Source organism: Lynx rufus, unplaced genomic scaffold (assembly GCF_022079265.1).
Source record: "Lynx rufus isolate CCGP_SWC_20201006 ecotype Redwood Valley unplaced genomic scaffold, mLynRuf1.p SCAF_16, whole genome shotgun sequence".
Lineage (NCBI taxonomy): Eukaryota > Metazoa > Chordata > Mammalia > Carnivora > Felidae > Lynx > Lynx rufus.
In genome coordinates, this window is record NW_025814830.1 from 53,630,012 (window position 1) to 53,656,110 (window position 26,099).

Here is a 26,099-nt window from a genome sequence, read left to right on the forward strand (position 1 = left end):
GCTGTCTATCTCCAGCAGGGGACAGCTGCTGGGAAACCGCACATCGGTGTGGGGTGACGAGCAAGCCCAGGCACTGTGCCTATGTCTCCATGGCTGACACCCCACCCCCCTCACCATCTATCCTAGCTACACCGGCCTGGCGAAAGTCCCAGTGCATAGCATGCCTTCATACCACAGGGCCTTTGCACGGCATCGTGGTTTCCAATGGCTGCTCGCCAAGTTTGGGAGTCCCAAGACCGCCTCACTTCTGACACCGACGGCAAGTTTGGGGGCACCCGAGATCACACTCAGATTTGACGACTTACCAGGAGGACTCAGAAAAGCCATTGGACCCATGCCATTACAGCTGACAGACTGATTCAGCAAAGGGAAGAGGTGCATAGGGCAGAGTTCTGGAAACGCGGAGCACAAGCTTCCAGGTGTCCCAAAGGGGTGCTTATTCCCGCAGCACTGATGTGCTCGGAGTATCGCCAAAACGAGCGGCTCACCGGAGCCCTGATGTCTAGTTTTCCCGGGGCTCGCTCACTGAGGACGTGGTGGACCACCTGCGTGGCCGACCTCAGCCTCCAGCCCCTCCAGAGGTCGAGTTGAGACTGTGCGCCCACCCCCATCAAAAAAAAAAAAAAAAAAACCCACATTTTTAGCCCAAGGTTAAAATCCCCTCCTGGCCCTTCTGACCCCTAAGAGGCAGCGGGGAGGGAGAGAGAGAGCACGGGAGCAGGGGAGGGGCAGAGAGAGAATCCCAAGCAGCCTCTGCATGGTCAGCGCAGCGCCAATGGCATCCTTGCTCCAAAGTCAAAGCCACGGGGCGCCTGGGGGGCTCAGTCAGTTAAGCGTCTGACTCTCGGTTTCTGCTCGGGTCCTGATGTCCCAGTTTCCTGGGTTCGAGCCCTATGTCGGGATCTGCGCTGACAGTGTGGAGGCCGCTTGGGATTCTCTCTCTCTCTCTCTCTCTCTCTCTCTGCCCCTCCCCTGCTCGCTCTCTCTGTCGCTCTCAAAAAAAAAAAAAAAAAGTCGAAGTCGCTGAATCAGAAATGCTAGGGGTGGGCCCAGCCATCTGCGTTGTAACGTGCCCTGCGGGTGGTTCTGCGCCTGCTCAAGCGTCAGGACCCCCGACGGAAGAGTGAGCTTCCCCCGTGGATGTTTTAACATTCCAGTGATTACACAGCAATTAACACGAGCCCTAACGTCACCCCTGCAAAATCTCCGGTCTCTTATCCATCGCGTTAAGGGGGGCCACACAGCTTGCCCGGGGCAGAACCAGAATCAGAGCGAGGTCCCCCACTCCCCGGCCTGCTGTCTCTGCCCAAGGACCTCCCGTCCAGGGATCCTATCCTGAGTTTTCTTGCTTTCAAAGCCCCCCTGGGTCAAGGGCACACGATTTTGCATGAGAAAGCCTACATCTGGGGGTCAGATTGCTCTTCAGATGTGGCTTCTACTCTTCTAGCTGTGTAGCCTCTGCAGGGAGGCTGGCGGTCCCCGCGTGCGCGTGCGGGGCACATGGAGACAGGAGGGCCCTTCTCGCTCAGCCAGACTGGGCCCTGAGGGAAAGGACCCCCGGGGTCAGCCCAGGGTGGAAATCAGAATCTCGGAAACCAGAGCCCAGAGCAGCCTTTCAAAGTGGAACCCCAGGGTGCCGTGAAAATGGCCTCTGGGGGCGCCTGGGTGGCTCAGTCGGTTAAGCACGGGTTCGTGAGTTCGAGCCCCGCGATGGGCTCTGTGCCGACAGCTGGGAGCCTGGAGCTCGGGTTGGATTTTGTGCCTCCTGCTCTCTGCCCCTCCCCCACTCACTCTCTGTCTCTCTCAAACGTAAGCCTTTAAAAAAATATTGAAAGAAAAAAAAGAAAAGAAAAGAAAAGAAAATGGCCTCTGGAGCTTTTTTTTTTTTTTTTTTTTTTTAACTGAAAGTGTGCATCATGAATAATTAAATAGCTACCTCGTCCTGTCTTTACGATGGGTTCCGGGCGGGGAGAGAAAGAAAGTCGTGAGCGCAATTCTTTTGAGCCGACAGACTTGGGTTCAAGTCCCAGCTTCACCGCTTAGCTTTGCCATCTCAGGCAAACAGCTTCGGCTCTCTGAGCCTCAGTTTCCTCGCCTGTAAAATGGTTTAACCATACCGCATCCCTCAGAGACGAGCGCGGGGTGTGCCCTCAGTGACAACGGCGGCCCCTCCTGCGCGGGGAGGGCCCCCACCCCCCTTCCCCAAAACACCCCTCACTCTCTCATGTCGGCACCGGGGCGCTGGGGGGGGCTGCATGGGAGGCCCAGAGCCTCGGCTTTCCCACACATAAATGAAACCTGAGATCCTAAGTTAATGTGACTGCAGACCTTCGGGTGTAACGGCCTTTGTCTAGAAGAGCCTTTTAGGAAAACTTCCAAGTGGGAGCCAGGTTTTCAGGCCCCTGTGGGCTTGTTAAAACCAGCACGTCCCCCCTCAGCCAGGCAGCCCTAGGGAGGCCTGCTTGCACCCCCAGAGCTCTCCAGCCCGCCCCCCCCCCGACAGCTGGTGTGCCCCCAGCCTCCTCCCAGAGGCCCACGCGGGCTGCAGGCTGCAGGGGTGGGGTTTCCTCTCTCCCTCTTTCAGCCCAGGAACAGCCCCAGCCCCCAAGGCCAACTCAGCACAATGCACCCGGCTGGGGAGGTCAGAGCCCTCCCACAGCATCTGCTGAGGGCCAGCATAAATCCAGCCAACAACCCCCTCCGGGGGACATCTCCAGGTCACACGGGGAGGGGGTGCTCGGCCCAAAGGGGGCCTTAAGACACTCCAGGAAAGCAACACACCCAGGCTTGCTTTTCCTCAGATGCTCTGCAGTGCTATGGAAACAGCCAGGCACACAGGCAGCTGAAGAGAATGTTCTAGAATCTTTAAAGAGCCTGGCAGGAACGAGCTGGGCCTGGAGACCGAGCCGGGGGTGTCTGTCTGGGGCTTTCCAGCCTCCAGCAACCTGGGACCCGCTGTTCCCGCACCTCTCATTCATTCCCTTGGCAAGGGAGCTAGGCCCGTGGGGCAGAATGGCTCCCAGCTCCCGACCACCCCCGCTTCTCCCTGTTCCATAAATATCCCGATCCGGGCCCTCTTTTGAACATCATGAGATCCGAGAACACCACGGCCACTGTGATGCGGGGTGAGAGCCGCCCTCTGAGACAGGGCAGGACCTCTTCCCTGGCCGCAGTCCCCACCCCTCCACGCTGTCCCCTCGCCACTCTGCCCCCTGCCCAGAGAGGGGAGGGCCTGAGGGGGCCCGGGCCAGACAAGATACAGGCGGCTCTCCCACTTGGGATCAGCAGGCTGTAGAACAAGGAAGGTGGGGGCGGGGGGTGCGGGGGGGTGGGGGGGACCGGAGGGGCAGGGATGTGTTCATCCCTGTTTGTTTTTGGGGACAGAAAGCACAGTTGGCTGGGCTGGGCTGGGGCGGTGGGGGTAGAGGTAGAGAGGGGCTGCTTAATGGGTAGCAGGTGTTCTTTGGGGGTGATGGAAAGTTCCGGAACCAGACAGCAGTGATGGCTGAGCCACATGATGAATGTGTGTGATGCCGCCGAATAATTCACCTTAAAATGGTTAACATGGGGGCACCTGGGTGGCTCAGTCGATCAAGCATCTGACCCTTGATCTCGGCTCAGGTCCTCGGTTCGAGCCCCGTGACGGGCTCCGGGCTGACAGTGCGGAGCCTGCTTGGGATCCTCTCTCTCTCTCTGCCTCTCTCTCTCTCTCCCCAAATAAATAAACTTTAACCAATTTATTTAGTTAAAAAAATTTTGTTTAAGTGGTAGATGTTATGTGTATTTTACCACCAAAACAAAAAACAAAAAAAAATCGTAAGACCCAGTGCAGGTGAGGGCGTGGGGAAGCGGGTGGGGCGCACACAAGGCCAGGGCTTCCGGACTGCTGGTTCCTGTCATCATCTAAAGGTTCAGCTTAAAAACCCTGCAGAAACTCTGGAGTGAGAACGTGTAACCAAAGGAGTTCAAGACAAGCAAAAGCTGGGGACAACCTAAATGCCATCTTCCTTTTCTACGGCTGGGGAACACATTTCCGCCACCTTAAAACCAGACCCTCCGGAGCCCTTGCCACCCACGGACGCCCCCACAGCCGCGCAGGTCAGCGGCACCGAGCACCACGGCCGGGTCCTCGGGGCATCGAAACCCCAAGGCCAGCAAGGTGCAGTCGCCTGGGGCTCAGGGCCGGTTCCAAACGCGTTCAGCTTGGTGGCGGAATATGCTTCCTCGTGGATTTGTACCCGAGATCCCCGTTTTCCTGCTGACCATCGGCCAGGAGTCTCTCTCAGCCACCCGCCCCCAGCAATGGAGTACCCCCATCGCACCAAACCCTCGGACACTTTGGACTTCCGCGCCAGAGAGGACTCACCCTTTTAGGTCAGGCCCACCGGGGAGCATCGCCCTTTCTTAAAATCAGCGGTGCCGTGGAACACGCCCCAGCCACAGGAGCGACGCCCCTTCCTCTTTATCGGTCCTCCGCACCCAAGCCCGGGGGATACGCATGGTGTGGGTCACTGGGGGGCGTCACAGAATTCTGCCTGCCACAGTGTCCATCGCGGGGGACCAGTCAAGTAGGGATACCTCCATGATCTCGAAAGGGAAGGAGAATTTAAGTAAAAGGAGATCCGTCTATGCGAACTGACGACGAACATTTTCTTTGATGCATTAACTGAAAATAGCACACTGCAAAACTATACACATGCACACGTAAAAATAAGGCTTCACGTATGTGTACAACGTCACTTAACGTAATTTCTTTTATTTTTGTAAGTTTATTTATTTTAAGGGTGGGGGGGCAGGGGAGGGACAGAGAGAGAGGGACAGAGAATCCCAAGCAGCCTCTGTGCTGTCAGCACGGAGCGTGACGTGGGGCTCGATCCCACCAACCGTGAGATCGTGACCTGAGCCGAGGTCAAGAATCAGATGCTTAACCGACGGAGCCACCCAAGCGCCCCACTTACATGTAATTTCATTGTATCAAAAAAATTCTATCTATGCACGCCTGTGTCTGTGTGTGTGTGTCTGTGTGTGCACATCACAAAGCCTCAAGAATACAGATTGAGGCGCCCACAGTTTGTACTTTGGTCTGTGTTCTTCCAGACTTTTTCTTTTATACCCTTCGAAACTACCATAATTAGTTACATCGGAAATCTATTACTTTTGTAGTTTAAAAAGATTGAAACACTACTAAGAAAAAGGTCACGATGTAATCACTAATTTAATCTCCACATTTTTTAAGGCACGTAAAGGAAAACCGGTCCACCCCACCCCCCCAGGCCCTTTGATGTGATGACACTGGGTGTCATTTCCAAGCCAGGCTCGTTCTTTGTAGTTTTGAAATGTTCCTTAGTGACTCCTGAACTTACTCATTGCTAAGTGAGAGATTCCAGAAATCAGAGTGTAGCAAGAACCTGGAACCACTCCCCCGGCACCGTGTTTTTCTCGAGGAGCAGGGATCGAATGCTTGCGTGCAGGCGGGTCACAGTCTGAAGTGGGTTGTCTACACTGGAGGTAAGCAGCAGCCTGAGATCAGAGCCAGGCTCAGAATCAAGACCCAGCCGCTAATGGAAGGTCGGGAGGGGCACACACACCAGGGGCCGGCAGGGGTGGGGACCCAGGCAGGTGGCATGAGTCAGGCTCTGTACAGAAAGCAGAAACGATTCAAAGTATTTCTAGCAGAAAGCAACTTAGTACAGGGCATTAGGTGCTTACAGAAGCGATGGCTGGCGGAGAAGCAGCTCTGGACCGAGCCGCCGTAATGACCCCCAGATGCCACCGAACTGACCCGCCGGGGGAACCGCCGCCCTCGGGAGGACTAAGAATCAGAAAGTGGTGCAGGAGACCAGTGAGTCAAGAACACGCCCTCTGAGCTGCCGTCCAGGCTATCAGCCCCCACGGCTGCCCTGCACCTGCCTTGACACACCCACAAAACTGGAGACCGGATGTCAGCACCCGCCATGCGCGTCAGGGGGAAACAGGCCACAGACAGACAGCTTCCGTCTCCCCCACCCCTGCCTTCCGAACCTCACACGAGTGCATCTAATGGACACCACCAGATTCCCACCCAGAGAGCCCTGGCCGAGAGCTTGGGGAATTCTTTTCTCTCTCTCTTTCTTTCTTTTTTTTTAAGATTTTATTTTTAAGAAATCTCTGTGCCCAACGTGGGGTTACAACGTACACCCCTGAGATCATGAGTTGCGTGCTGTACCCAGGGAGCCCGCCAGGTGCCCCGGGGAATTCATTTTTAACTTCTCAAGGAAGGTAGAACGGGTGCTGGGTCCAAGGGCGGTTGGTTACCCAGGAGGGGGCAGTACGCCCCAGGAGGTCAGGGACCCGGGCCGGGGATGGGGGGGCTGGAGAGTCAGGGCAGAATCCAGTTCGAAGGCCCAACACCACGTTCGCGGCCCCAGCGGCAAACACTTTGCCATGGCGCCCAGTTTAGGGTTCTTGGATGACCCCAGTGCTCCTTAGCTATAGTAATGGGGGCCGGGTTTCTTTGCTTTACTCTCACCGCGGCTGCGCAGATAAACTCTCGCTAAACTCACACTCTGATTGTTCTCAGTCATCTAAGTTGTGGTGGCCACGACTGAGTGGCTGCCATTATCAGCCAAGCACTGTGTTCAGGGCTATCGGACAGTTTGCAGCAACCTCATAAGATGGGGACTGCGCTTGGGGCGCCTGGGTGGCTCAGTCGGTTAAGCGTCTGGACTCGTGGTTTCGGCTCAGGTCACGATCTCACAGTTTGTGAGATCGAGCCTCAAGTCAGGCTCTCCACGGACAGCATGGAATCTGCTTGGGATTCTCTCTCTCTCTCAATAAATAAACCTTCAATAAATAAATAGTGACCAAACAGAGGCCCAGAGGAGTTTTGTAACTTGCCCAAGGTCACACAGCAATGGCAGAGCCAGGATTAGAACCCACTTATGCAACTACATGGCATTTAATTAACGGTATGACAACCACAATTCGGCTACCACAATTCATCTTTGATTTTCTGTTTTTGTCTTTCTCTTTTTATTTTGAGAGAGAGAGAGAGAGGGCGTGCGCAGGCACACGTGTGTGCAGGGTAGGCACAGAGAGGAGGAGAGAGAACCCCAAGCAGGCTCCACGCTGGCCCTGCAGAGCCCGACTCTGGGTTTGATCCCACAAACCGGGAGATCACGACCTGAGCCAAAATCACGAGGGAGAGGATTCCCTGACCGAGCCACCCAGGCGCCCCTCATTTTCTCTTTAAGTGAGAGAACAACTCTGTGCTTCCTAAATACAGCCTGTTTGGCAGACAAATGTTCAAAGCCTGGGATGCCCGGGGCGGCAAATCATAAAAGGAATCCTTCCTGCGGGGGGAGGACCCAGAATCTGCAGTCCTCTGCGGGGCCCGGGGCTCCCTTCCAGAGCGAACATTCTGTTCTAAAAGCAAGCCTCCTTCCCCTGTGAAACAGTACCTGGGATCTTAGCCGCCCTGGAGGTGAAGACTCAGGGGGTGGGGGGAGGGATGGGGGGTGCTGCTTCTTGGAGGACCCTCTGTGATCACTCTTGAAGCGATCGTAATACGGTCCCGCAGTTGCCATAGCAACTCCCCATCTGGGCTATTTAAATGAAATATAGAAAGCATCTTCGGCTTCCGGCCTATCGTGGCTTTCAAGTGTGAACCCTTCATTCATTCAACACCTATCTACACGTGTCATCCAGGGTGGCCGACTCAGAGGCTTACGGGGGTCAGACGGTTAACAGAAAGGACTTTTTGTAAAAGGACGGCAGGGGATTAACCAAAAGTTGGGGCCTGTAGGGCCCTGCCAAGTGCACCTCCCCCACTCCCATCTGTACGGGCAGCCGTCTCAGGCCCAGCCCCTCCTTGCTCTGCAAGCATGTAATCCCGGCGTTACAGATCTTTTTTGGGTTTGTCAAGAATTGTTGAGAGCTGGGTTTGCCTGTGAAATCTTTCCATCTTAAAAAAATTGGCAACCGGTTCAACATTTGGAGCGGGGCTTCTGAGGACTGGTGTGCCGGTGGCGCACTGCATCACTCAGGGGTCACCTGCTAATGACTATACAACCGTCCAGAAGACAGCAACATTAGGCTGGCAGTTTTCGCTGATGGGAAAAAGCATTCGCCATGTCCTAATAAGCGGAAAGAGCAGGTTACAAAAACATAAACAGAGCGTAAGCTCTGTTTTGGAAAATAAAAAAATGTGTGCTCTGTGTGAAAAAGTCTGAAAGGCTGGGGGCACCTGGGTGGCTCAGTCGGCTGGGCGTCCGACTTCGGGTCTGGTCATGATCTCACGGTTCGTGGATCAGGCCCGCGTCGGGCTCTGTGCTGATGGCTCAGAGCCTGGAGGCTGCTTCGGATTCTGCCTCTGTCTCTCTGCCCCTCCCCGCTCAAGCGCGCGCGTGCTCTCTCTCTCTCTCTCTCTCTCTCTCTCAAATATAAATGAAAACATTAAAATAATTTTTAAACTTTTTCTAAACATCTGTATTCCAAACAGACAGGAAAAGAGGGCAAATAATCTACCAAACCCCCACCTGTCCACCACACGGATGCTGACCTTCTATTGTATATATTGTCTGCAGCTCTTTTAAAAATAAATAAACCAGGGCACCTGGGTGGCTCAGTCGGTTAAGCGTCCGACTTCGGCTCAGGTCATGATCTCGCGGTCCGTGAGTTCGAGCCCGGCGTCGGGCTCTGTGCTGACAGCTGAGAGCCTGGAGCCTGGTTCGGATTCTGTGTCTCCCTCTCTCTCTGACCCTCCCCTGTTCATGCTCTGTCTCTCCCTGCCTCAAAAATAAATCAACGTTAAAAAAAAATTAAAAAAAAAAAATAAATGAAACCAAAGGGATACAGCTGGAATCCTTCTGTGACCCATCTCCCTCCTTCCCTCCCCGACCCCCAGGGCTCACTATTCATTCTCCCAGCGTCTGATACGGTTTTGCCGATACGTATATATTCACAACCAGTATATTATTCTCTTTAAGAAGGTAGCTCGGGTGTAATCACCCTATATCCTTATCATTTTGCGAGTTGCCTTTTACGCCCGCCTTTACGCTTTATGCTCTGGGGTTTACCGGCCGAATCACATTCCGTGTCACCCGGGCACGCCGTCGCAGCTTTTGCGTGCCCTCGCCGGTGACATCAGACTCGGGGACCGCTGGGGACGAGCCAACCCAGAACGCGTCGCGGTCTGCCCCAGCTCTCTCCAATTTGCCAAAACGACCCGTGTCAGAATTAGCTCTCGGTTCAAAGAGCCCTCTTCTCTCCCTTGTCCCCCAGCTGCTGGGCAGCTCCCCCAGACCAGGGATGGGGTCCCCCCCTGCAGGCTGCAAGCCCCCTCCCCACACTCCTGGTCTCCAAGTCTCCCCAGACTCACTGGTGTGGCTCTGGGGCTCGAGGCAACACCGGCCCCCTTCCTGCCCCTCCTCCCCCACCTGGGAGGGAGCCAGCCTCCCAGCCCCGGGCGCCTCCCCAGTGGAACCTTAAGGCCCCCCCAGGGACAATCAGAAGGGAGGAGCAGTCTGGGTAATGGTGGGAAGCTCCTGGAGGTAGGGAAGCTGGACAGGTGCACCAGATAGGTGGACGGACACATAAGGCCTGTGCTCGGCCTCCAGGGGCCATCTGGGGACACAGCCAGAGGTGGGAGCCAGCGTCCAGGTGAGGAAGCTGGGAAGCGCCCCCCACTCCCCGCCGCTTTGCCTGGCTCAGCACAGAACGGATGGGAGCAGGGGTGGGTCCTGTGTATGGCCCGGAAGGCAGTGCAGCCCCGTTCACTGACTGCCGCCCGAGCACCTCCTATGTGAGAGGCTCTGGGGACGCTGTCCCTGCCCTGGAGAGGGTGACAGTTAATGGGGGAGGGGGCAAATGCAAAAGAGGTAGGGACGGGTCCTGGGGCTCCTGTCACTTTGGCCACCACCCGGGGACTTAAAACAACAGAAATGTCTTCTCTTACGGTTCTAAAGGCCAGAGGGCTGAAATCAAGGTGTGGCAGGGTGGGGGGACCTCCAGATGCTGGACGCCCTGGGGAGGACACTGCCGGCGTCTTCCAGCTGCTGTAGCTCCAGGCGTCCCTCGTCCCGTGGCCACGTCGCTCCAATCCCTGCCTCTGTCCTCACCAGGCCTCCCCCTCTGGGGCTCTGTCTCACGTCTCCTGTGCTTCCTCTTATAAGGACCACCTGCCATTGGTTTCGGAGCCCCTCCCAAATCCAGGATGATCCCATCTGAAGATCCTTAATGTAATTACATCTCAAAGGCCTTATGGCCAAATTCGATCACGTGCGTAGGTTCCAGGGCACGGACACATCATTCGGGAACTGCTATTCACCCCACTACAGAGGACCTTCTAGAAGAAGCAGATCGGGCCGGAGACCATTCTCTTGTCAGGGGGAGGGGTGGGGCCTTCAGGAAAGTGAGGGGAGGACGGCCGGATCAGCGGTCCAAGGAGGGAAGTGCACAGAGCCCTGGCCGGAGAGACAAACAAGGCCTGCTATTCCCCCGGTGGGAAACTTAAACTTGATCCCAGGGCAATGAAGCCCCCCTCCCAGGGGGCTTTTAGCAAAGGGCTGATAAGGAGCTGTAGTCTGGGGAGGGAAACTCTCTTCTAAATTTAGGTGGAGCTTTTCTTTCTTTTCTTTTTAAGTTATTTTGAGCGAGAGAGGGAGCTGGGGAGGGGCAGAGAGAGGGAGACACAGAATCGGAAGCAGGCTCCAGGCTCCGAGCTGTCAGCACAGAGCCCGACGCGGGGCTCGAACCTACGAACCGTGAGATCATGACCGGAGCCGAAGTCAGATGGTTAACCAACCGGGCCCCCCAGGCTCCCCTCTGAGGTTACGGTTTAAAAGGCTATGACCCGACCCATCCTGACCAAGACAGGCAGAATCCAGGCTCGGACGATTGTCCCCGTTGGAAGATGCTTCTGGGTCTGCCTTCAAGGGTCCTCTGGCACATCAAAGAGGCCCGCCAGGTAGAGCGTCATGCGGTCTCCCCCAAGACACCTTCAGTTTTTCTTTGCTCTTATCTTGAACTACAGGGAAAGAGTGGCCATGGTTCTCACGCTGTCAGGGCCCCATGGCCCCATGGCGCCATATTGGGGTTCGAATGCCTGGCATTTATCCCTCTTTCTTTAAAAAAAAAAAAAGTTCCTTTGAGAGAGAGCGAGAGAGCGCAAGTGGGGGGAGGGCAGGGAGAGAGAGAGAGAGAGGGAGATCGAGAATCCCAAGCAGGCTCCACACTCGGTGTGGAGCCCAACAATCACGTGACTGTGAGATCGTGACCTGAGCCGAGATCAAGAGTCGGACGCTTACGTGACTGAGCCACCCAGGCGCCCGTCTCTCTTTCGTTGAATGGGAGCCCAGCTGCCAGAAATCCTACTACACCCTGCCCGGAAGGACCACCTGCTAAGGGGCCCTGTCCCGGCCAACGGGCAGCTGGGGACCCACGTGAGGCCACGCAGCCTCTTCCTGTTGGGCGGAACGTTGGTGCTCCCTCCATTCCTGGGGCAGACCCGCAGCATGGGCCTGGGTTCAAATCCTGCCTGGCTGTATTTCTGTTCACAAATATTTGGGGACATATCCCTGCCCCACTGGACTCCAGCCTGGCCATGTGCCTTGCCCTGGCTACCCCAAAGGGAGGTGAAGTGTCCTCCCTGAGGTCACACAGGCTATAATCGGCAGAGCTGGGATGGGAACCCTCCCACCTCACCCCGTGCCGGCTCCCACCACCGGCCCCCCTCCCCATCGGGACGGCTGAGAGCCCCTCCCAAGCCCCATCCAGATGTCTCCCTGCTCTGGAGAAACACAGCTCGGGAGGTGTTTGTTTTCCCATCCGCCGAGCAGCAGGGATAGAAGGATCTGGACGCTCTATCTGTGCCTCGGTGTCCGGCCGGAAGCTGCTCACGGCCCAGCCCTTCCCAGAGCAAGGACGGTCTTCTGGGACCACTCAGAGAGTAGCCAACATAACGCGAAGATAGCGTCGTCGTGCTGAGCTGTTGGCACGGTTCACCCACGGACGGGACATCCATGTGGCTGTCATATAAATGCATGAGGGAACACCGTGGTCTTGAGTGTGTGTCCCTCCGATTCACGCATTGGAACCCCAACGCCCAGCGTGATGGTGTTAGAAGGTGGCACCTTGGGGAGGAGACAGGGTCGTGAGGTGGGACTAGACCTCACGTAGGAGACCCCATGGAGCTCACTCCCTCACCCCTTCCCTGTGACGACACAGTGAGAACCAGGAGAGAGCCCTCACCCGACCACGCCGGTGCCCTGACCTTGGACTCGCGGCCTCCAGGCTGTAAGAAATCAATCTCTGCTCTTTATAAATCCTCCCGGTCCGCGGTATTTTGCGTAGGAGTTCAGCAGACGAAGACAGGTAAGTAAAGTTTTATTTATTTATTTTGGCGAGGGGGGAGGAGGGACAGAGAGAGAGAGAGAGAGAGAGAAAGCCCAAGCTTCTGCACTGTCAGCCCAGAGCCCAGCATGGGGCTCGATCCCACGAACCCTGAGATCGTGACCGAGCCAAACTCGAGAGTCGGTCGCCCCACGGTCCTGCTGTAGAGAGGAGGAAACTGAGGCTCGGAGAGGTGAAGGCACCGGCTGCCTCTAACCTGGCTCGGCCCGAGTGCAGAGGTGTCTCCTGTCCCCAGCGGTCACCTCCTCACAGCCGCCCTTTTGACACCGGTTTCTTGCCTCTCTTCTGCAGCTCACCGAGAAGCGGGGGGCCGGAAGCAGTGGAGTGACAGTAATGCGGACAGCCCCTCCTGGGCGGGGGAGGGGCCGCAGGAGGCCTGGCCCCAGCTGGGGCACCCCGGGGCTGGGCTCCCAGGGTCCACGTTGATCAGGAGTCCTGGGTGAAGTAGAGAAACAGGGGCCTCCCCCGAGGATCAATCAGCCAGGAGCCGCGAGCGCCGTGCTCCCCAAGGGCCCAGAAACACCAGGGCAACAAGTGACTTGTTTGACTGCGGATCGCCTCTGCCCCACCCCCACCCCCACCCCCACCGTCTTTGAGCGGGAGGCTGCCCCTGCCCTAGCAGATGCCTGGCCGCTAACAGGGTCACACAGGCCTTGGCACGCCCCCCACTGAAAGGTGAGGCCCACGTCCCCGCCCCTTGAACTTGGGTGGGGGAGGCTCACGACCGCTGCCCCAATAGAATCCAATGGATAGGCTGCCACGTGACTTCCGAGGGCCACCCAGCCTCCCCCTGGTCCTCAGGGACGCTCGCTCTGGGGGAAGAAGTCCAGATCGCTGACCCCGCCAGGCCAGGGTTGGGGGGGGGGGGCCACGCTGGGTGCTCACATCCACGCCCCGCCGAGCTCCCGGACGGCCGCCTGTGTCGGCCACCAGCCACAGGAGAGGGGCCACGGGAGAGGGGCCACGGGAGAGGGGCCTGTGGCCAGCTAGCACGACCAGCCAGGCGGATCTGACCGCCACCGTGTTGACACCCTGCTGGTGAGAACCGCCCCGCTGAGCCCTTCCGGGATCCCCGGCTCACAAAATCAAGGGCAGAATAAACGGTGGCTGTTTTCCACCGTGCGATTCCGGGGAGCCCGGAACAGCTGTCGAATGACCAAGCGAAGGGTTTCAGAGCGCATCGAGGTGGAGACTTGAGTAGCTAGAACCCCATCCCTACCCCCTGCCAGGCCCTGACCGAGGGGGGGGATCAGGGAGGGGGGGATCAGGGCCCGTCCAGGCCTCTGCTGAGACGGGAGCTGCCGGAGGTCGTCCCCCGCAATGTCACTGGCCCCCTGCCAGGCGCTGGTTACAGGGGATAAAGAGACGCAGAGGCAAAGCCTCTCTCTGCCCTCAAGACCTCACGCTCCCCTCAGGTGCCCTCTGAAATCCCAGCAAAGGCCAGAGCCGCCACTTGAGATTAAATCCAAGCTCCTTGACACACAAACCCAGCTTCGCCCTTTGCTTCTTGCCCCGGGCACACATCCCCACGGAGCCTCTGTCCCCCGACCCCCTTCACCCACCTCACTGCTCCTCTCCTTCAGGTTTCAGGCGTCACCTCCTCAGGGAAGCCCTCCTTGATGCCTCTGACCAAGCCCAGGGCCCTCGGAACTTGCCCTCCTGGAGCCCGGCTTTTCTTCCAGAGGGGGCCTGTCCTGACCTGTAAGTGTCCCCAGCTCTCTCACCAGAGTTAAAACCCATGTGCCGCGAAGCCAGAGACCTAGTTCGGCTCGCTCCGTTCCGGGTGTGGGAAAAATCTGGGACACGCAGAGCTAACCAGACCTAGCGGTGGGCCTGGCGTCATGAGAGCGGAGCCCCGACGGGGACACCGGCAGAATCCTTCCCGCCCCTTCTGCCTTCCGACCCATCCCGGCGGGTGGTAGGTATTACTGGTTTTGCAGATGAGGAAACTGGGGCCCAGAGAGGTTCAGTAACTTGCCTAAAGCCACTGAGCTTTAGGGAGATGGGCAGGCATTCGAACCCCGTCGTGGCTGGGGTGGTGGGGGGTGCGGCGGGCTGCCTTCAGCCCTGCGCTGGTCTTGGGTGCTGCCCTGCCCGGCCCCACACTCAGCTCCTCTGTGCCCGCTGTCTGTGCGCCTGAAACTCCTCCGGCCTGATTCTGAGTCCCCCCCAAGGCTGGCGTCCCGGAAGTACGGTTCTTTGGCTCGAGGACAACCTCCGAAAGGCTGTCGCAGCCCAGCCGAGGAGGGCGCTCTCCGTCAGCCTTTCCTGAAAAGCCAGCGTGGACGGTCCTGGCCACTCGGCAAATGTCACAACCCTGATGCGTCGTCACCCTCTCAAACGCAGGGCCTCTCCGCCGCCCTCCCAGATGCGGCGCCTGCGACCCTGGGAGACGGAGGTTGGAATCCCAGCTCCGCTTTCTAGCTGGGCGGCCGCAGGTGACCCACTCAGTCTCTCTGAGCCTCAGTTTCCATGAGAGGGACACAAATGGCATCTAGTTCTTCAGGTTGTGGTTAAAAATGAAGCTACTGGGGCGCCTGGGTGGCTCGGTCGGTTGGGCGGCCGACTACAGCTCAGGGCATGATCTCACGGTCTGTGAGTTCGAGCCCCGCGTCGGGCTCTGTGCCGACGGCTCGGAGCCTGGGTCCTGCTTCGGATTCTGTGTCTCCCTCTCTCTCTGCCTCTCCCCCACTCACGCTCTGTCTCTCTTAAAAATAAGTAAGTAATTAATTAATTAAATTTAAATAAATAAATCAATATATAATAATTTTAAAAAATTAAGCTACTGAATGTGAACGTGCCTCTGTCCCCAGTAGCCCCATAAATGCCTCTTAGGTCCGAATAGGACAACTGCCTCCGTTGTTACAGGGAAGGAAGACGCTTCCTAAGACAAATGAGGCAAACTCGTTTCTTTTTGAAAAACGAAAAAAACCACATTTATTTCTGTAAACTGTTTGAGGGCAGATGTTCACAGCCCCGATACAGCACAGACTTCCTACCCCCAAATGAAATGAGCAAGGAGAGAAAGAAAAAGAATGGGACGCATGAAGAAACAAGCCAATCTCATCTTCCTTTGAAAACAAAACTGCGTTTGGACGTGTGGTGTGGACCTGGGATGAACACCACTGACTTTCTGGGGCCACGCGGGCGGGGGCCCCCCGAAAGCGAGGAATCGGGTTCTGCCCGAATCCCCACTCGGCACCCCGGCCTCCCTCCCTGGCGTCCTCATCACCTTGGGAGCCCCTGAAGCGAACCCTGAGAGATGCCAGGTCACAGCCGGACTCGGACCCGTGTCCCCACTCCGCGCCGCGCAGTGGGGTTCCGAGCAAAAGGGTAGGAACGAGCCGCTGCTGGGCGACTGTTAAGGCAAATTTTCTCTCTTCTCTTCGGTCGGAGTCAGGCTTCGATGTGTCACTGCTGGGCATGGGTAGCTGAGGCAACTCTGAATGCAGGGGTGAGGGACCCCCGGAGCACGCTTTGGGGGGGTCCGAGCCTGACGCATGGGATGAACGAGGGTGCTCCCAAGACGGCCCCCCGACGGGCGCGGCCCCCAAGCCACGCAAGGTGGCGGTGGAGAAGCCAGGCGGGCTACGGTGTGAGAGAATGCCAGGAAAGGGGGGGTCACCGCAGGGGGAGCCTCAGATCTGATGATGTGCGTGGCCTTGGGATCAAAATGATTTTTCCTTAGAACGAGAAAGAGCGGGGAAAGGAAGAGGAGATAAAAGAAACATGTTCCGCGAGCTTCGGGAGATGGGGCGCAACAGGGCTCGGGAGGGAAGCGGGGAAGGGGAGGCAGGCGGCAGACAGGGAGGCGCGTGCCTCTCACTGCGTCTCCTGTCCCTGGCGGGCTGGTGGGCTGGTGGCTGAGGCCGCGGTGCCCTCCCCCGGGGGGCAGGCAGATGACTTTGCAAGGGGCAGGGGAAGGGCTGGGGTTACTCCGTCTGGGCGTCGTAATTGGCTCCCCCCGCCTTCTTGAGCTCACTCTTGATGAAATCTTCCTCCAGCTCCTTCCGATCGCTGATCACAAACTCTTTAGCAAAATTCTGCAAGAAAAGGACAAAATAAAACACAGAGTTCCCGTGAAGAAGGGACAGGATCTACATGTTGCTCAGACGACACACGAGCGAGTCCCGGCACCTAAAACGCTAAGAAATGATCAAAACGACAATCGCGTGGCAGCGCGGTTTGGCAAGAGAAAGAAAAACCGTGACTGGAGATCACAAAACGTGTGACATCAGGGTACGGTGTAGGCCCGAGGCCAAGGACGTGGGGCCAAAGTCAGCCCGGGTTTGAATTCTGGCTCTGCCATTTTCTGGCTGCGTGACCTTGGGCAAGTTCCTTCAACTCCCCGGGCCTCAGTTGCCCTGTCTGTGAAAGACCAACCTGTCAGGAGAACAGCAGGAGAGGAGGCTGGAAAGCCCGGCTGGAACACCAGGCTTTCCAGAACAAAAAAGAGACAGGAAGAAAGACAAGTGGTGAGTAGCTTTTGCTCATTTCCATGGTGTGAATATTCCCACAACGGCTGGTTTCAGCCACAGCAAAGAGCTAAATGGGTACGGCCACTGCCCCCCGCCCCTCCCTGCCCCCAGAGGACACAGGCTTCAACCATAACATCCCACAGGCCAGGCACACGTGGGGCACTCCGTAAATGCCTGTGGCATGAATGCGTGAAGCGGGTGACCGGGCTTATCCGATAACTCCGAGCCATGAAGAATCAACGAATCAACGGCTGTTGTGGTATGTGGGTCACAAGACTTCGATAAACAAGGAAAATTTCAGGATGGTGAAAGAGACGAATACAGAGAAACTTACCAAGGTACAAGTAACAAGCCTGAAGGTCAGAAAAATCATCCCCATTAAAAAAAAAAAGAAAAAATCCACAAGGAAATTGTGTTAACAATTACCGCCATTATTAAGCACCTACGGGTACCAGACGCGGTCACGCATTGGCAAACTTAAAACACTTCAGTGTGACCCAGCCATTTCACCCCCCAGAGCTCTACACGAGGAAATAAAGCACACGGTCCCACAAATACTTGTACACGAATATTCATAGCAGCATCACTCGTAACAGTCCCAAAGTGGAAACCACCCAGACGTCCGCCGACAAATTGCGGTCTATCCACACAATGGAATATTATTCAGCCACAAAAAGGAACGAACGTCATGGATGAATCTCAGAACCGTCACGCTGAGTGAAAGACACCAGACGTGAAAGATCGCCTGCTCTATGATCCCTTTTATATGAAATGTCCAGAAAAGGCAAATCCACACAGACAGGAAGTAGATTGGCAGTTTCCAAGGACTGGGGGTGGAATGGGGTGACTGGTAATGGGGACGGGGTTTCTTCCGGGGGGATGAAGATGCCTTGGAACTAGACAGGGATAGTGGTTACACAACACTGTGAAGAAGTACCAACGAACTCTATGTTTTAAAACGGTTAGTTTTAGGTTATGTGAATTTCACCTCTATTGGAAAAAAAAAAAAGTCACCATGCCTCCAAGAACAATGACTAAACCAGGGGAACACTCAAGGTTGAGTCTCACAGTATAAAGATAAACCATTTGCCAGGCCAAGGAACTAAGACTACTAACTGGGAGGCGAGAGGGGAAGGTTAATATTTATCAAGCAACTAATGTGTGCCAGGTGTGGGCTCACACATTTTCTGACTTAATCCTCCCTCAGTAGATTAGCTGTGTTCCTTTAAGATAAGACCCACGGGTTGGGTTTGGAGAGATTGTGTAGCCCAGAAGGACGAGACGTCCTTCTGACACTCTCTAGTCCCATTCCGTCATCCTGTGCCGTCTGTCCTCACTACAGTGAGGGAACACGAGTTGGGGCAGAAAGGGGAACTGAGAATTAACGTGTTTCTCAACCTGAGCCCAAGCGGCACGGCGGGGGGGGGGGGAGGCAGAGAGCAGACCCAGGAGGAGGAAGCCAACATCTCGAGAGGCCTCTAGCAGGAAGTCCGAAGTTCCCCTGCCTTGTGATAGCTATATATGGCAATCTAAAGAAATAAGAACACTCCTGTTTGTGTCTGTTAGCCATTAGAAGATTTAGATTAAGAAAAGTTTGATAAGGGCCTAAGAAATCTACAGTAAAAGTGTAAATGGAGCTATGCATCGTCCAACTTAAGACCACAGGTATATGGCAAACCAAATCACGGCCAAAATGAGGAGCGATCCAGAATAATGGAACCCAGTAAAAACACGACATAACAATAAATGTAAATGAGCAAAATTACCCTCCCCCAACACAGCTATGTCTTAGACTACCAAAACCACCCCCCGAAACCCTACGCTACATACCAGAGACATGATTTAAAAACCAAAAGGCTAGTAAGAACGATGATTATACCAAACAAAAGTACATAGAGAAGCAGCCCCATCCGCTCCCACTATGGGAACAGCACCCGCCCTCCAGGGGGCCAAAGGAGAGGGAGGGGGTGGAGCCACATGGAGGGGGCCCCACCAGGCCTCACAGGCCTCCCCCACACAGGATGCTCGGCACCCCCAGAGGCTTCAGAGGGGAGCTGACACTTCCCCTGAGGGTGTGGACTCTACAGAAAGTCCCTGAAGGTCTGAGTCAATCTAAAACCCAACTTGCATCAACCCCCTCCCTCCCCCACCTCTGTCCCTTTCCAGCAGTCCTCAGGACGGGCCTTCCACTGGGGAGGGGGGACACCAGCGCCCCTGGGGGGGGGGTGGGCTTCATTATGACCTTTCAAAAAGAGGCAGAAACAGCAAAACCATACGCCCAGGGGGCAGAAGCTGCAAGAGACAGAGGCATGTCCTCACTAGGAAGGACACAGGGCCCAGAGCAATGCTAACACATAGGGAATTTTTCATTTTCTAGCATCCACGGTGAAAAGAGTAAAAAACAAACAAACAAACAAAAAACAGGTGATACTTTCATAGGATTGTATCTAACTTTATATATCCCAAATACTGCCATTTGAACAGGTTACGGACATACAGAATCACTCATGGGACCTTCTACGTTCTTCTCTCCGTATTAGGTTTTAGGAACCCGGTGCACATGGCCCACCTACGGCCCAAAGCGGTACAGATGTGCCAAACCTCAAGAGCTCAGCAGCCACGTGTGGTTGGTGGCGGGGCAGGTCTAGCTAGAACAGGAAAGAGTCTGAAAGAATAATGTGTTCAGTCAAGGAGAAACATTAATCATAAAATAGCTGAGCTGAGCTGACTGGAGGCCTGGAAATGTTCGTCTTGATCTGGAGTTGAAAAAAAAAAGAAAGAAAAGAAAAAAGAAACCTTAACTCCGACATTCACCCCCTCCTTTGATTGCAAAGCAGCATGAGACCCAGAGAGGGGAAGCTATTCATCCCCGGGCACACAGCAGCCTCATGGCAGGGGTCCTGGGGGCAGGTCCTGACCCTAGTCTGTCCTGTCCTCTCCCTTCCTCTGCTCCAGACTGCCCGCCCCATGACAGCCTCTGTCATACCCTCAAGGCTGCCAAAGCCACATGTCATAGACTTCAAAGCAAAAAAAGGTGCCGGTCTGCAGGTAGGGTTACCTATGGTTCTAGAAAGATCTTCTTTGTCATATCTAAGAACACTCTGTCCCTGTCTGATAGCTTCCAGAAAGGGTCACTCCCCCACCCCACCCCACCTTTTTTTTTTTTTTTTTTTTTTTTTTTTTTTTTTTGCGCCATGGCAGGACTTTTCCAAGAAAGAGGCCCATCCATCTAAATCTGACTCCGGGATGGCTTAGAAACCAATAACCAAGTTGAGGACACATTTGTCCCTGAGACTTTTCTCAAGTGCATACGTGTTCATATTTCAAAGATGTAAGACAGACATTGTTTCCAGCGGAAGCTTCCAATGGTCTGTTCCAAGGAAGGCAACTCTAGAGGACAGGTTAGGAACCAGGCTCTGTACACAGCCAAGAATCTATTTGCAAAGCTGGTTTAAAAAGCGCTGGGGTGCCTGGGTGGCTCGGTCGGTTAACCGTCTGACTTCGGCTCAGGTCATGGTCTCGCGGTTCGAGGGTTTGAGCCTCGCATCGGGCTCTGTGCTGACAGCTGGGAGCCCGGAGCCTGCTTCAGATTCTGTGTCTCCCTCTCTCTCTGCCCCTCCGCTGCTCTCTCTCTCTCTCTCTCTCTCAAAAATAAATAAACATTGAAAGAAAATAAAAAACACTAAAACATTTTCCTATCTTTGGTTTTAAACCATGTCATTTTCAAACAGCTCCCAACTGGCTGGCTTTAAACCCCTGCGTCAATCCTGAAGCATGCTGGGTGCCGCAGGTTTGGACCGAACACAAACAAGGGGCAGTTGTCCATCTGAATCTCCAGCAGCCGGCCCTCCCCAGGGACTTACCCCCCTCCCCCATCCCGAACTACCACTCCCCACCCCCCACTTCCCTGTCCCCCCAAGATTCCATCTCTTGGTCGGGTGGATCCGACGAGTGTGCAAAGGGCTTAGACACTCCATGAGGGTACCCAAGAATCGTTAGGTGATAGTTTGAGTGATCCTGGCTGGGTTCACCTTTGCAGGATTGCCAGGGGACTACGAGATCCAAAGTTTCCTGAAACACTCGAGTGCGAAGGCATAGGGAGCTGGCTCGTTCCTCTTCTCTCACCCACGATGATTCCTTCACCTCCACCCTTCTTTTAGTGGAGGAAAGTCCGGGGAATTCCTGAGAATAACCAAGGCAGTGACTCTGGCATCACCTCGCCCTTGGAGAGAGAAGATAGCAAATCCAGCTGCACACCCAAAAGCTGGGGTGGGACACGGGGTTAGCCGTGGGAGGACAGCCTGTCAGGGTAGAAGTGTCAGGTCTCGCACCCAGAACATCAGGACTAAGGTGGGTTGCTAACCCGTGCAGACGATGTGGGTGCAGAGGAGGGTCTGGGAAGAGAAGAGGAACGTGGAGTCTTTAACGGTGAGGTTTGTGATGTCAGCAATGCACATTCCTACAGAGCAGGGCATGGTAAGAGAGGTGACCTTCATTGTATCCAAAGATGAGGAGAGCTAATGCAACTCACACAACAAACACATGCTTACGAAGCACCTACTGCATAGCAGACATTCTCCCAGGTCCTGGGAAGTCAAAATTCTGGTACCTAGGGCTCTCTCTGAGAGTCTGAGAGCATAAAAGGAGAAGCAGAGGACTCTAAAATGCCCCAAGGGAAGCAGCCAATGGCTCTGGGCCCCGGTTTCTAGCTGCGTGAAAGAAGAGGGCTAGGCAACAGGCACCTTCCCACCAGCCATCCCGGGTTTGCACTTAAGCCATCGGAGCGCGTGGGACAAAATTCCACCTCAGATGCCAGGATCTGATGGGCAATAGGGAAAAAAAAACTGGCACAGAAAAGTCAACTATGGGATTAGAGCCTGGCCTTCAAAAGGAAGGCCCGTCTTCAAAAGGAAGGCCTGGCCTTCAAAAGGAAGGCCCGACGTGGCCCGTCCCAAACCCTTGCATAGACGTGTGGGGAAAAGGCTCTCTCCTCCTGTGTGTGTGAGACACAAGACAAGACACACGCTGGCCACAATCATGTATCTTTCCCCCAAGTGGGTGGAGATTAATTAGAAACCAAAGACCTCAGTGTGCTGAAGGAAAGCAGTTGGTACCCTGCCGCCTGAATCTTGCTAGGAGAAAGGACACCCTCCAAGGACCACGTGCCAGATGAAAATGCACGGCATCGAACCCGCTGGGCATTCAGCTGCAACCCCTCCCGGGCCCCCCACGCTTGCCCTCCTACAACCATTCTAAAGAGCTTCAAACACCCAGCTTCTCAAAATCCTTCCAGCAAAGTGTAATTGACTCAAAAAGAACAGGTTCTTATAACAGCCATGAGTCATCAGAGAAACAAGAAAAAAACAAACAGCAAAATGGTACAGTCTAGTGTTCGGCAGGTTCGGGAACAAAGGCACATACGTCACCTGAGCATCTCGTGAATGATGTGACCCTCTTTCGCGGGGGAGAGAAAACAAAGGCCACGAGAGAGGCACGCAGTCAGGTTTCAGGTGGGCACGATTCAGGGAATCGTCCAACGCAGACGGATGGCAAGGAGGCATGACATCCTAGAACACACTGTGGGTAGGTCTGGGCCAAAACCTAATAGGGACAGTTGTCCATAGGCCTCGAATCCTGACCCCGGCAGGGCCACCCACCTCTTTAAAACTTGGGTGACTGCCTAGGTTCTGACCCCCGCTCTCCTGACCGTGGACACTTACAGAAGCCCCGACTCCCCTCGGCCTGATGTCTGACTACGCCTACGTCCAGATCAGGAATGTGGGAAACACACGTCACTCCTCCCGCATCCACGGCAGACATAACCAATCGTGGCACTTTCCTCACGAGTCCAGACTTCGCATCAGAAGCCTCCTTAACCCAGAGCCCCAGCTGTCGACCAACTGGCAAGCACAGTGCAATCCGGGCTGGGGTGTTCAATTTCCGCCCGGTCAAAATCGTGCCCGTCATTTCTTGTTCCCCAGCCACGCCCACTTGGGGGAATGTTGCCCGGGAAATAATTCAGCAGATTTTTTTTTTCTAATTATAATATATACGCACAGATGTTCGTTGTCCGTAAACACCAGACTGTTTTCACTTTTCGACAAAAGCTGAATAAGTAAACAGCATCGCCATCAAACCCTTCATACACATCAGGCACTTTGATAGGGTATTTTATTTAATTTTTGCGACTCCACGCGTCAGCCAGAGACACTCGTCCCGAACTTTCAGAGGAGGAGGCTCAAACTCAGGTTAGGGAAGTAGCCCGACAAAGGTCGCACCTGCCGAGTGCTGGGCTGGGCCTGGGAGCCACGACTCACCCCGTGCTGAGATCCCTGCCGGGAGAGCGTGCCCGTGTGCACGCACACGGGCACTACGCTGAACACAACCGCACGCAGACGCTAAAATGATGAAAGCACACTTACGAAGCGTTAAGAGGACACAGGTACCTCTGCTATGACTAATCACCTTCGTAAAACACGTTCCATTGGCAAGGGCTCCACGGGAAGCCGCAGGAATCAGAAATCTCTGCGTGAGGTGAGGGATCGCGGCTGATCGTTCTTTTCTGCCTTCATTTTGTCTGAGCCACTTTTAAAAAAATTTTTTTAATGTTTATTTATTCTGTAAGAGAGAGAGAGAGAGCGTGGCAGAGAGAGAGGGAGACACAGAATCGGAAGCAGGCTCCAGGCTCCGAGCTGTCAGCACAGAGCCCGACACGGGGCTCGAACCCACGGACCGCGAGATCATGACATGAGCCGAAGTCGGATGCTCAACCGACTGAGCCACCCAGGTGCCTCTGAACCGTTTTTAACAACCACAAGGCCCTGGGATGCACCACCACGGGGGAGAAACCAGGGTGCCTGGGGCTGTTCCAGAAGGGAGTCTGAAAGACAGCATATCCAGGGACAGAAAATGACAAGATAAATACAAAAGTGAGGAGCGGTACAGGGAAGGGACAAGAAACAGGGAGGAAAAATCCAAACGACACACACAAGACGCCAGGAGCAGAGACAGCTTCGGGGCGCCTGGGGGGCTCAGTCGGTGAAGCATCCGACTTCGGCTCAGGTCATGATCTCGGGGTTCCTGAGTCCGAGCCCCGCGTCGGGCTCTGTGCTGACAGCTCGGAGCCTGGAGCCCGCTTCGGATTCTGTGTCTCCCCCTCTCTCTCTGCCCTTCCTCTGCCTGTGCACGCTCTCTCTCTCTCTCTTAAATAAGCATTTTTTTAAAAATATCTGGAAAAGAAAAAGAGTACAGGCGGCTCCACAGAACCCCAACGAGAACGTGGGGTACGCGTGTCGCACGTGAACAGGAACCGTCTGGACTCGGTGCTCCGGGACCTGCCTGCGTTCTGACCCCGTCCCCACCACGGGGGTTAGACTGCATGCTGGCGACAGCCGAAGGGATTGCTGCACGGGGCGCCGGGAGGCCAGCTGCTGGAGGGTGACCAGGCAGGGGCCGTGCCACCACGGGCTGGCGGAGGGCGGGGACCCGTCCGGGGCTTAGCGAGGGGCACCCAGGCCCCAGCCCGCCGGGCAGCGCTCTTTGCTCGTGACGGCGGCTTCCATTTTTGCACCAGGCTCCGGGTGTGGGACAGCTTCCTCCCTTCCCGACCGGAGTTTGCACCTTCTTAGCAGCAGGAGCCCAGAGGGGGCCGCGGGGCTCCCCACCCTGAAGGCGGCCTCTGACCCCGCCATCTGCTTCTCCGCCTCAACGCTCGCCTTGGCTCCTCCCTCCGAGCCTCAGCTTCCCCATCTGTATGTTGGGTGTGATAACCGCACCCGGCCCCCTCCGCGATACCCACCCACCCCCCTTCACGGGCTGCAGGGGCGTTGGATTTCCGATCAGGTCGTCTGGGTCTCAGACATGGGCCACAGGCCACAGAAAGCCCCTTTGCCCGAGCCCAGGCCCAGGTGAAACGCAGGGGGCACAGAAGGCCCTCTCCGGCTCCGAGAATAAAGGGCCTTTCCATAAACCCCGAGCTTGAAGAAGCGTACACATTCCCCGGTGAAAACGAACAGCGGAAACCCCCTGGAGGGCCACGAAGCAGCCAGAGCTGGTCCCCCGAGTGCTGGGCGGCACCGAGGCTCTGAAGGCAGACCGGGGACCCCACGAATGTCGTCCCACGGAGGAGCGCGGCTTTCTCCCGGGTGACCCAGCCAGCTTCTCTATTGCAACGAAAGCAGAGCCTCTGGAAACTCCAGCCCTACCGCCAAAGCCCTCCCTGAGGGTAACTGGCTTCCACAATTTAATCCAATCCTGACACCGGTTACGGAACATGCAGGAACGTTCTTCTGTCCTAGGGATACGCAGAGTAAGACACAGTCCGAAGCCAGCCCGTGTGAACAGATGTGTTTCTTTACTTTTTCGCACCTGTTTTGGTGCGTTTCCAGGTACGAGGAGTGTTCTGTAATAAAGCAGGCATGGTCCCTGCCCTCGAGATTCCTTTCGAGGGTCCTTTAATTATACTTCAATGGGACCTGTAGTTCATGGGCTCATAGCAGAAACACGTGAAGGAGAAATTCTGCCTGAGGCTGGTAGGAGAATGGAGTAAAGAATGAGGGTTTTGGGGCGCCTGGGTGGCGCAGTCGGTTAAGCGTCCGACTTCGGCCAGGTCACGATCTCGCGGTCCGTGAGTTCGAGCCCCGCGTCGGGCTCTGGGCTGATGGCTCGGAGCCTGGAGCCTGCTTCGGATTCTGTGTCTCCCTCTCTCTCTCTGACCCTCTCCCGTTCATGCTCTGTCTCTCTCTGTCCCAAAAATAAATAAACGTTGAAAAAAAAAATTAAAAAAAAAAAAAACTTAAAAAAAAAAAAAAAAGAATGAGGGTTTTGAAGGACGAATAGAAGTTCACCAGTCACCAAAACAGAAAACTTTCTTTCCATCCTTTGCATTTCTGGATCCTTTGCAACAGCTCTGTGGGCATTTGCGTTCTCTTTTCCATAACACCTTTTTCACAGATTCTAAAGAAAACGTTACTTGCCCGAGGTCCTAAAGCAAAGAGTTGTGGAGCTAGAGTATCACCTTGGGTCTCCCTCCCCCTTCAGCCCATGACCTTTTCCGTTGGACACAGCAGCATTTTTATTTATGTATTTGTTTTTTAAACATGTTTATCTTGAGAGAGAGAGACAGCGTTGAGTGGGAAAGGCTCAGAGAGAGGGAGACGCAGAATCCCAAGCAGGCTCCGGGCTCCGAGCCGTCGGCACAGAGCCCGACGCGGGGCTCGAACCCACGAACCG

At 55.3% G+C, this 26,099-nt stretch overlaps 1 protein-coding gene across 1 annotated transcript in view; it reads right to left on the reverse strand.

Annotated features, from left to right (window-relative positions):
- Positions 1–15,301: 15,301 nt before the first annotated feature.
- Positions 15,302–26,099, reverse strand: part of COTL1 (coactosin like F-actin binding protein 1) — a 37,438-nt gene continuing 26,640 nt past the window's right edge. Inside the window, exon 4 of the mRNA XM_047078850.1 lies at positions 15,302–16,433. Coding sequence (XP_046934806.1) covers positions 16,323–16,433 — 111 coding nt within the window. The 3' untranslated portion in view covers positions 15,302–16,322. The remainder of the gene's footprint in view (positions 16,434–26,099) is intronic.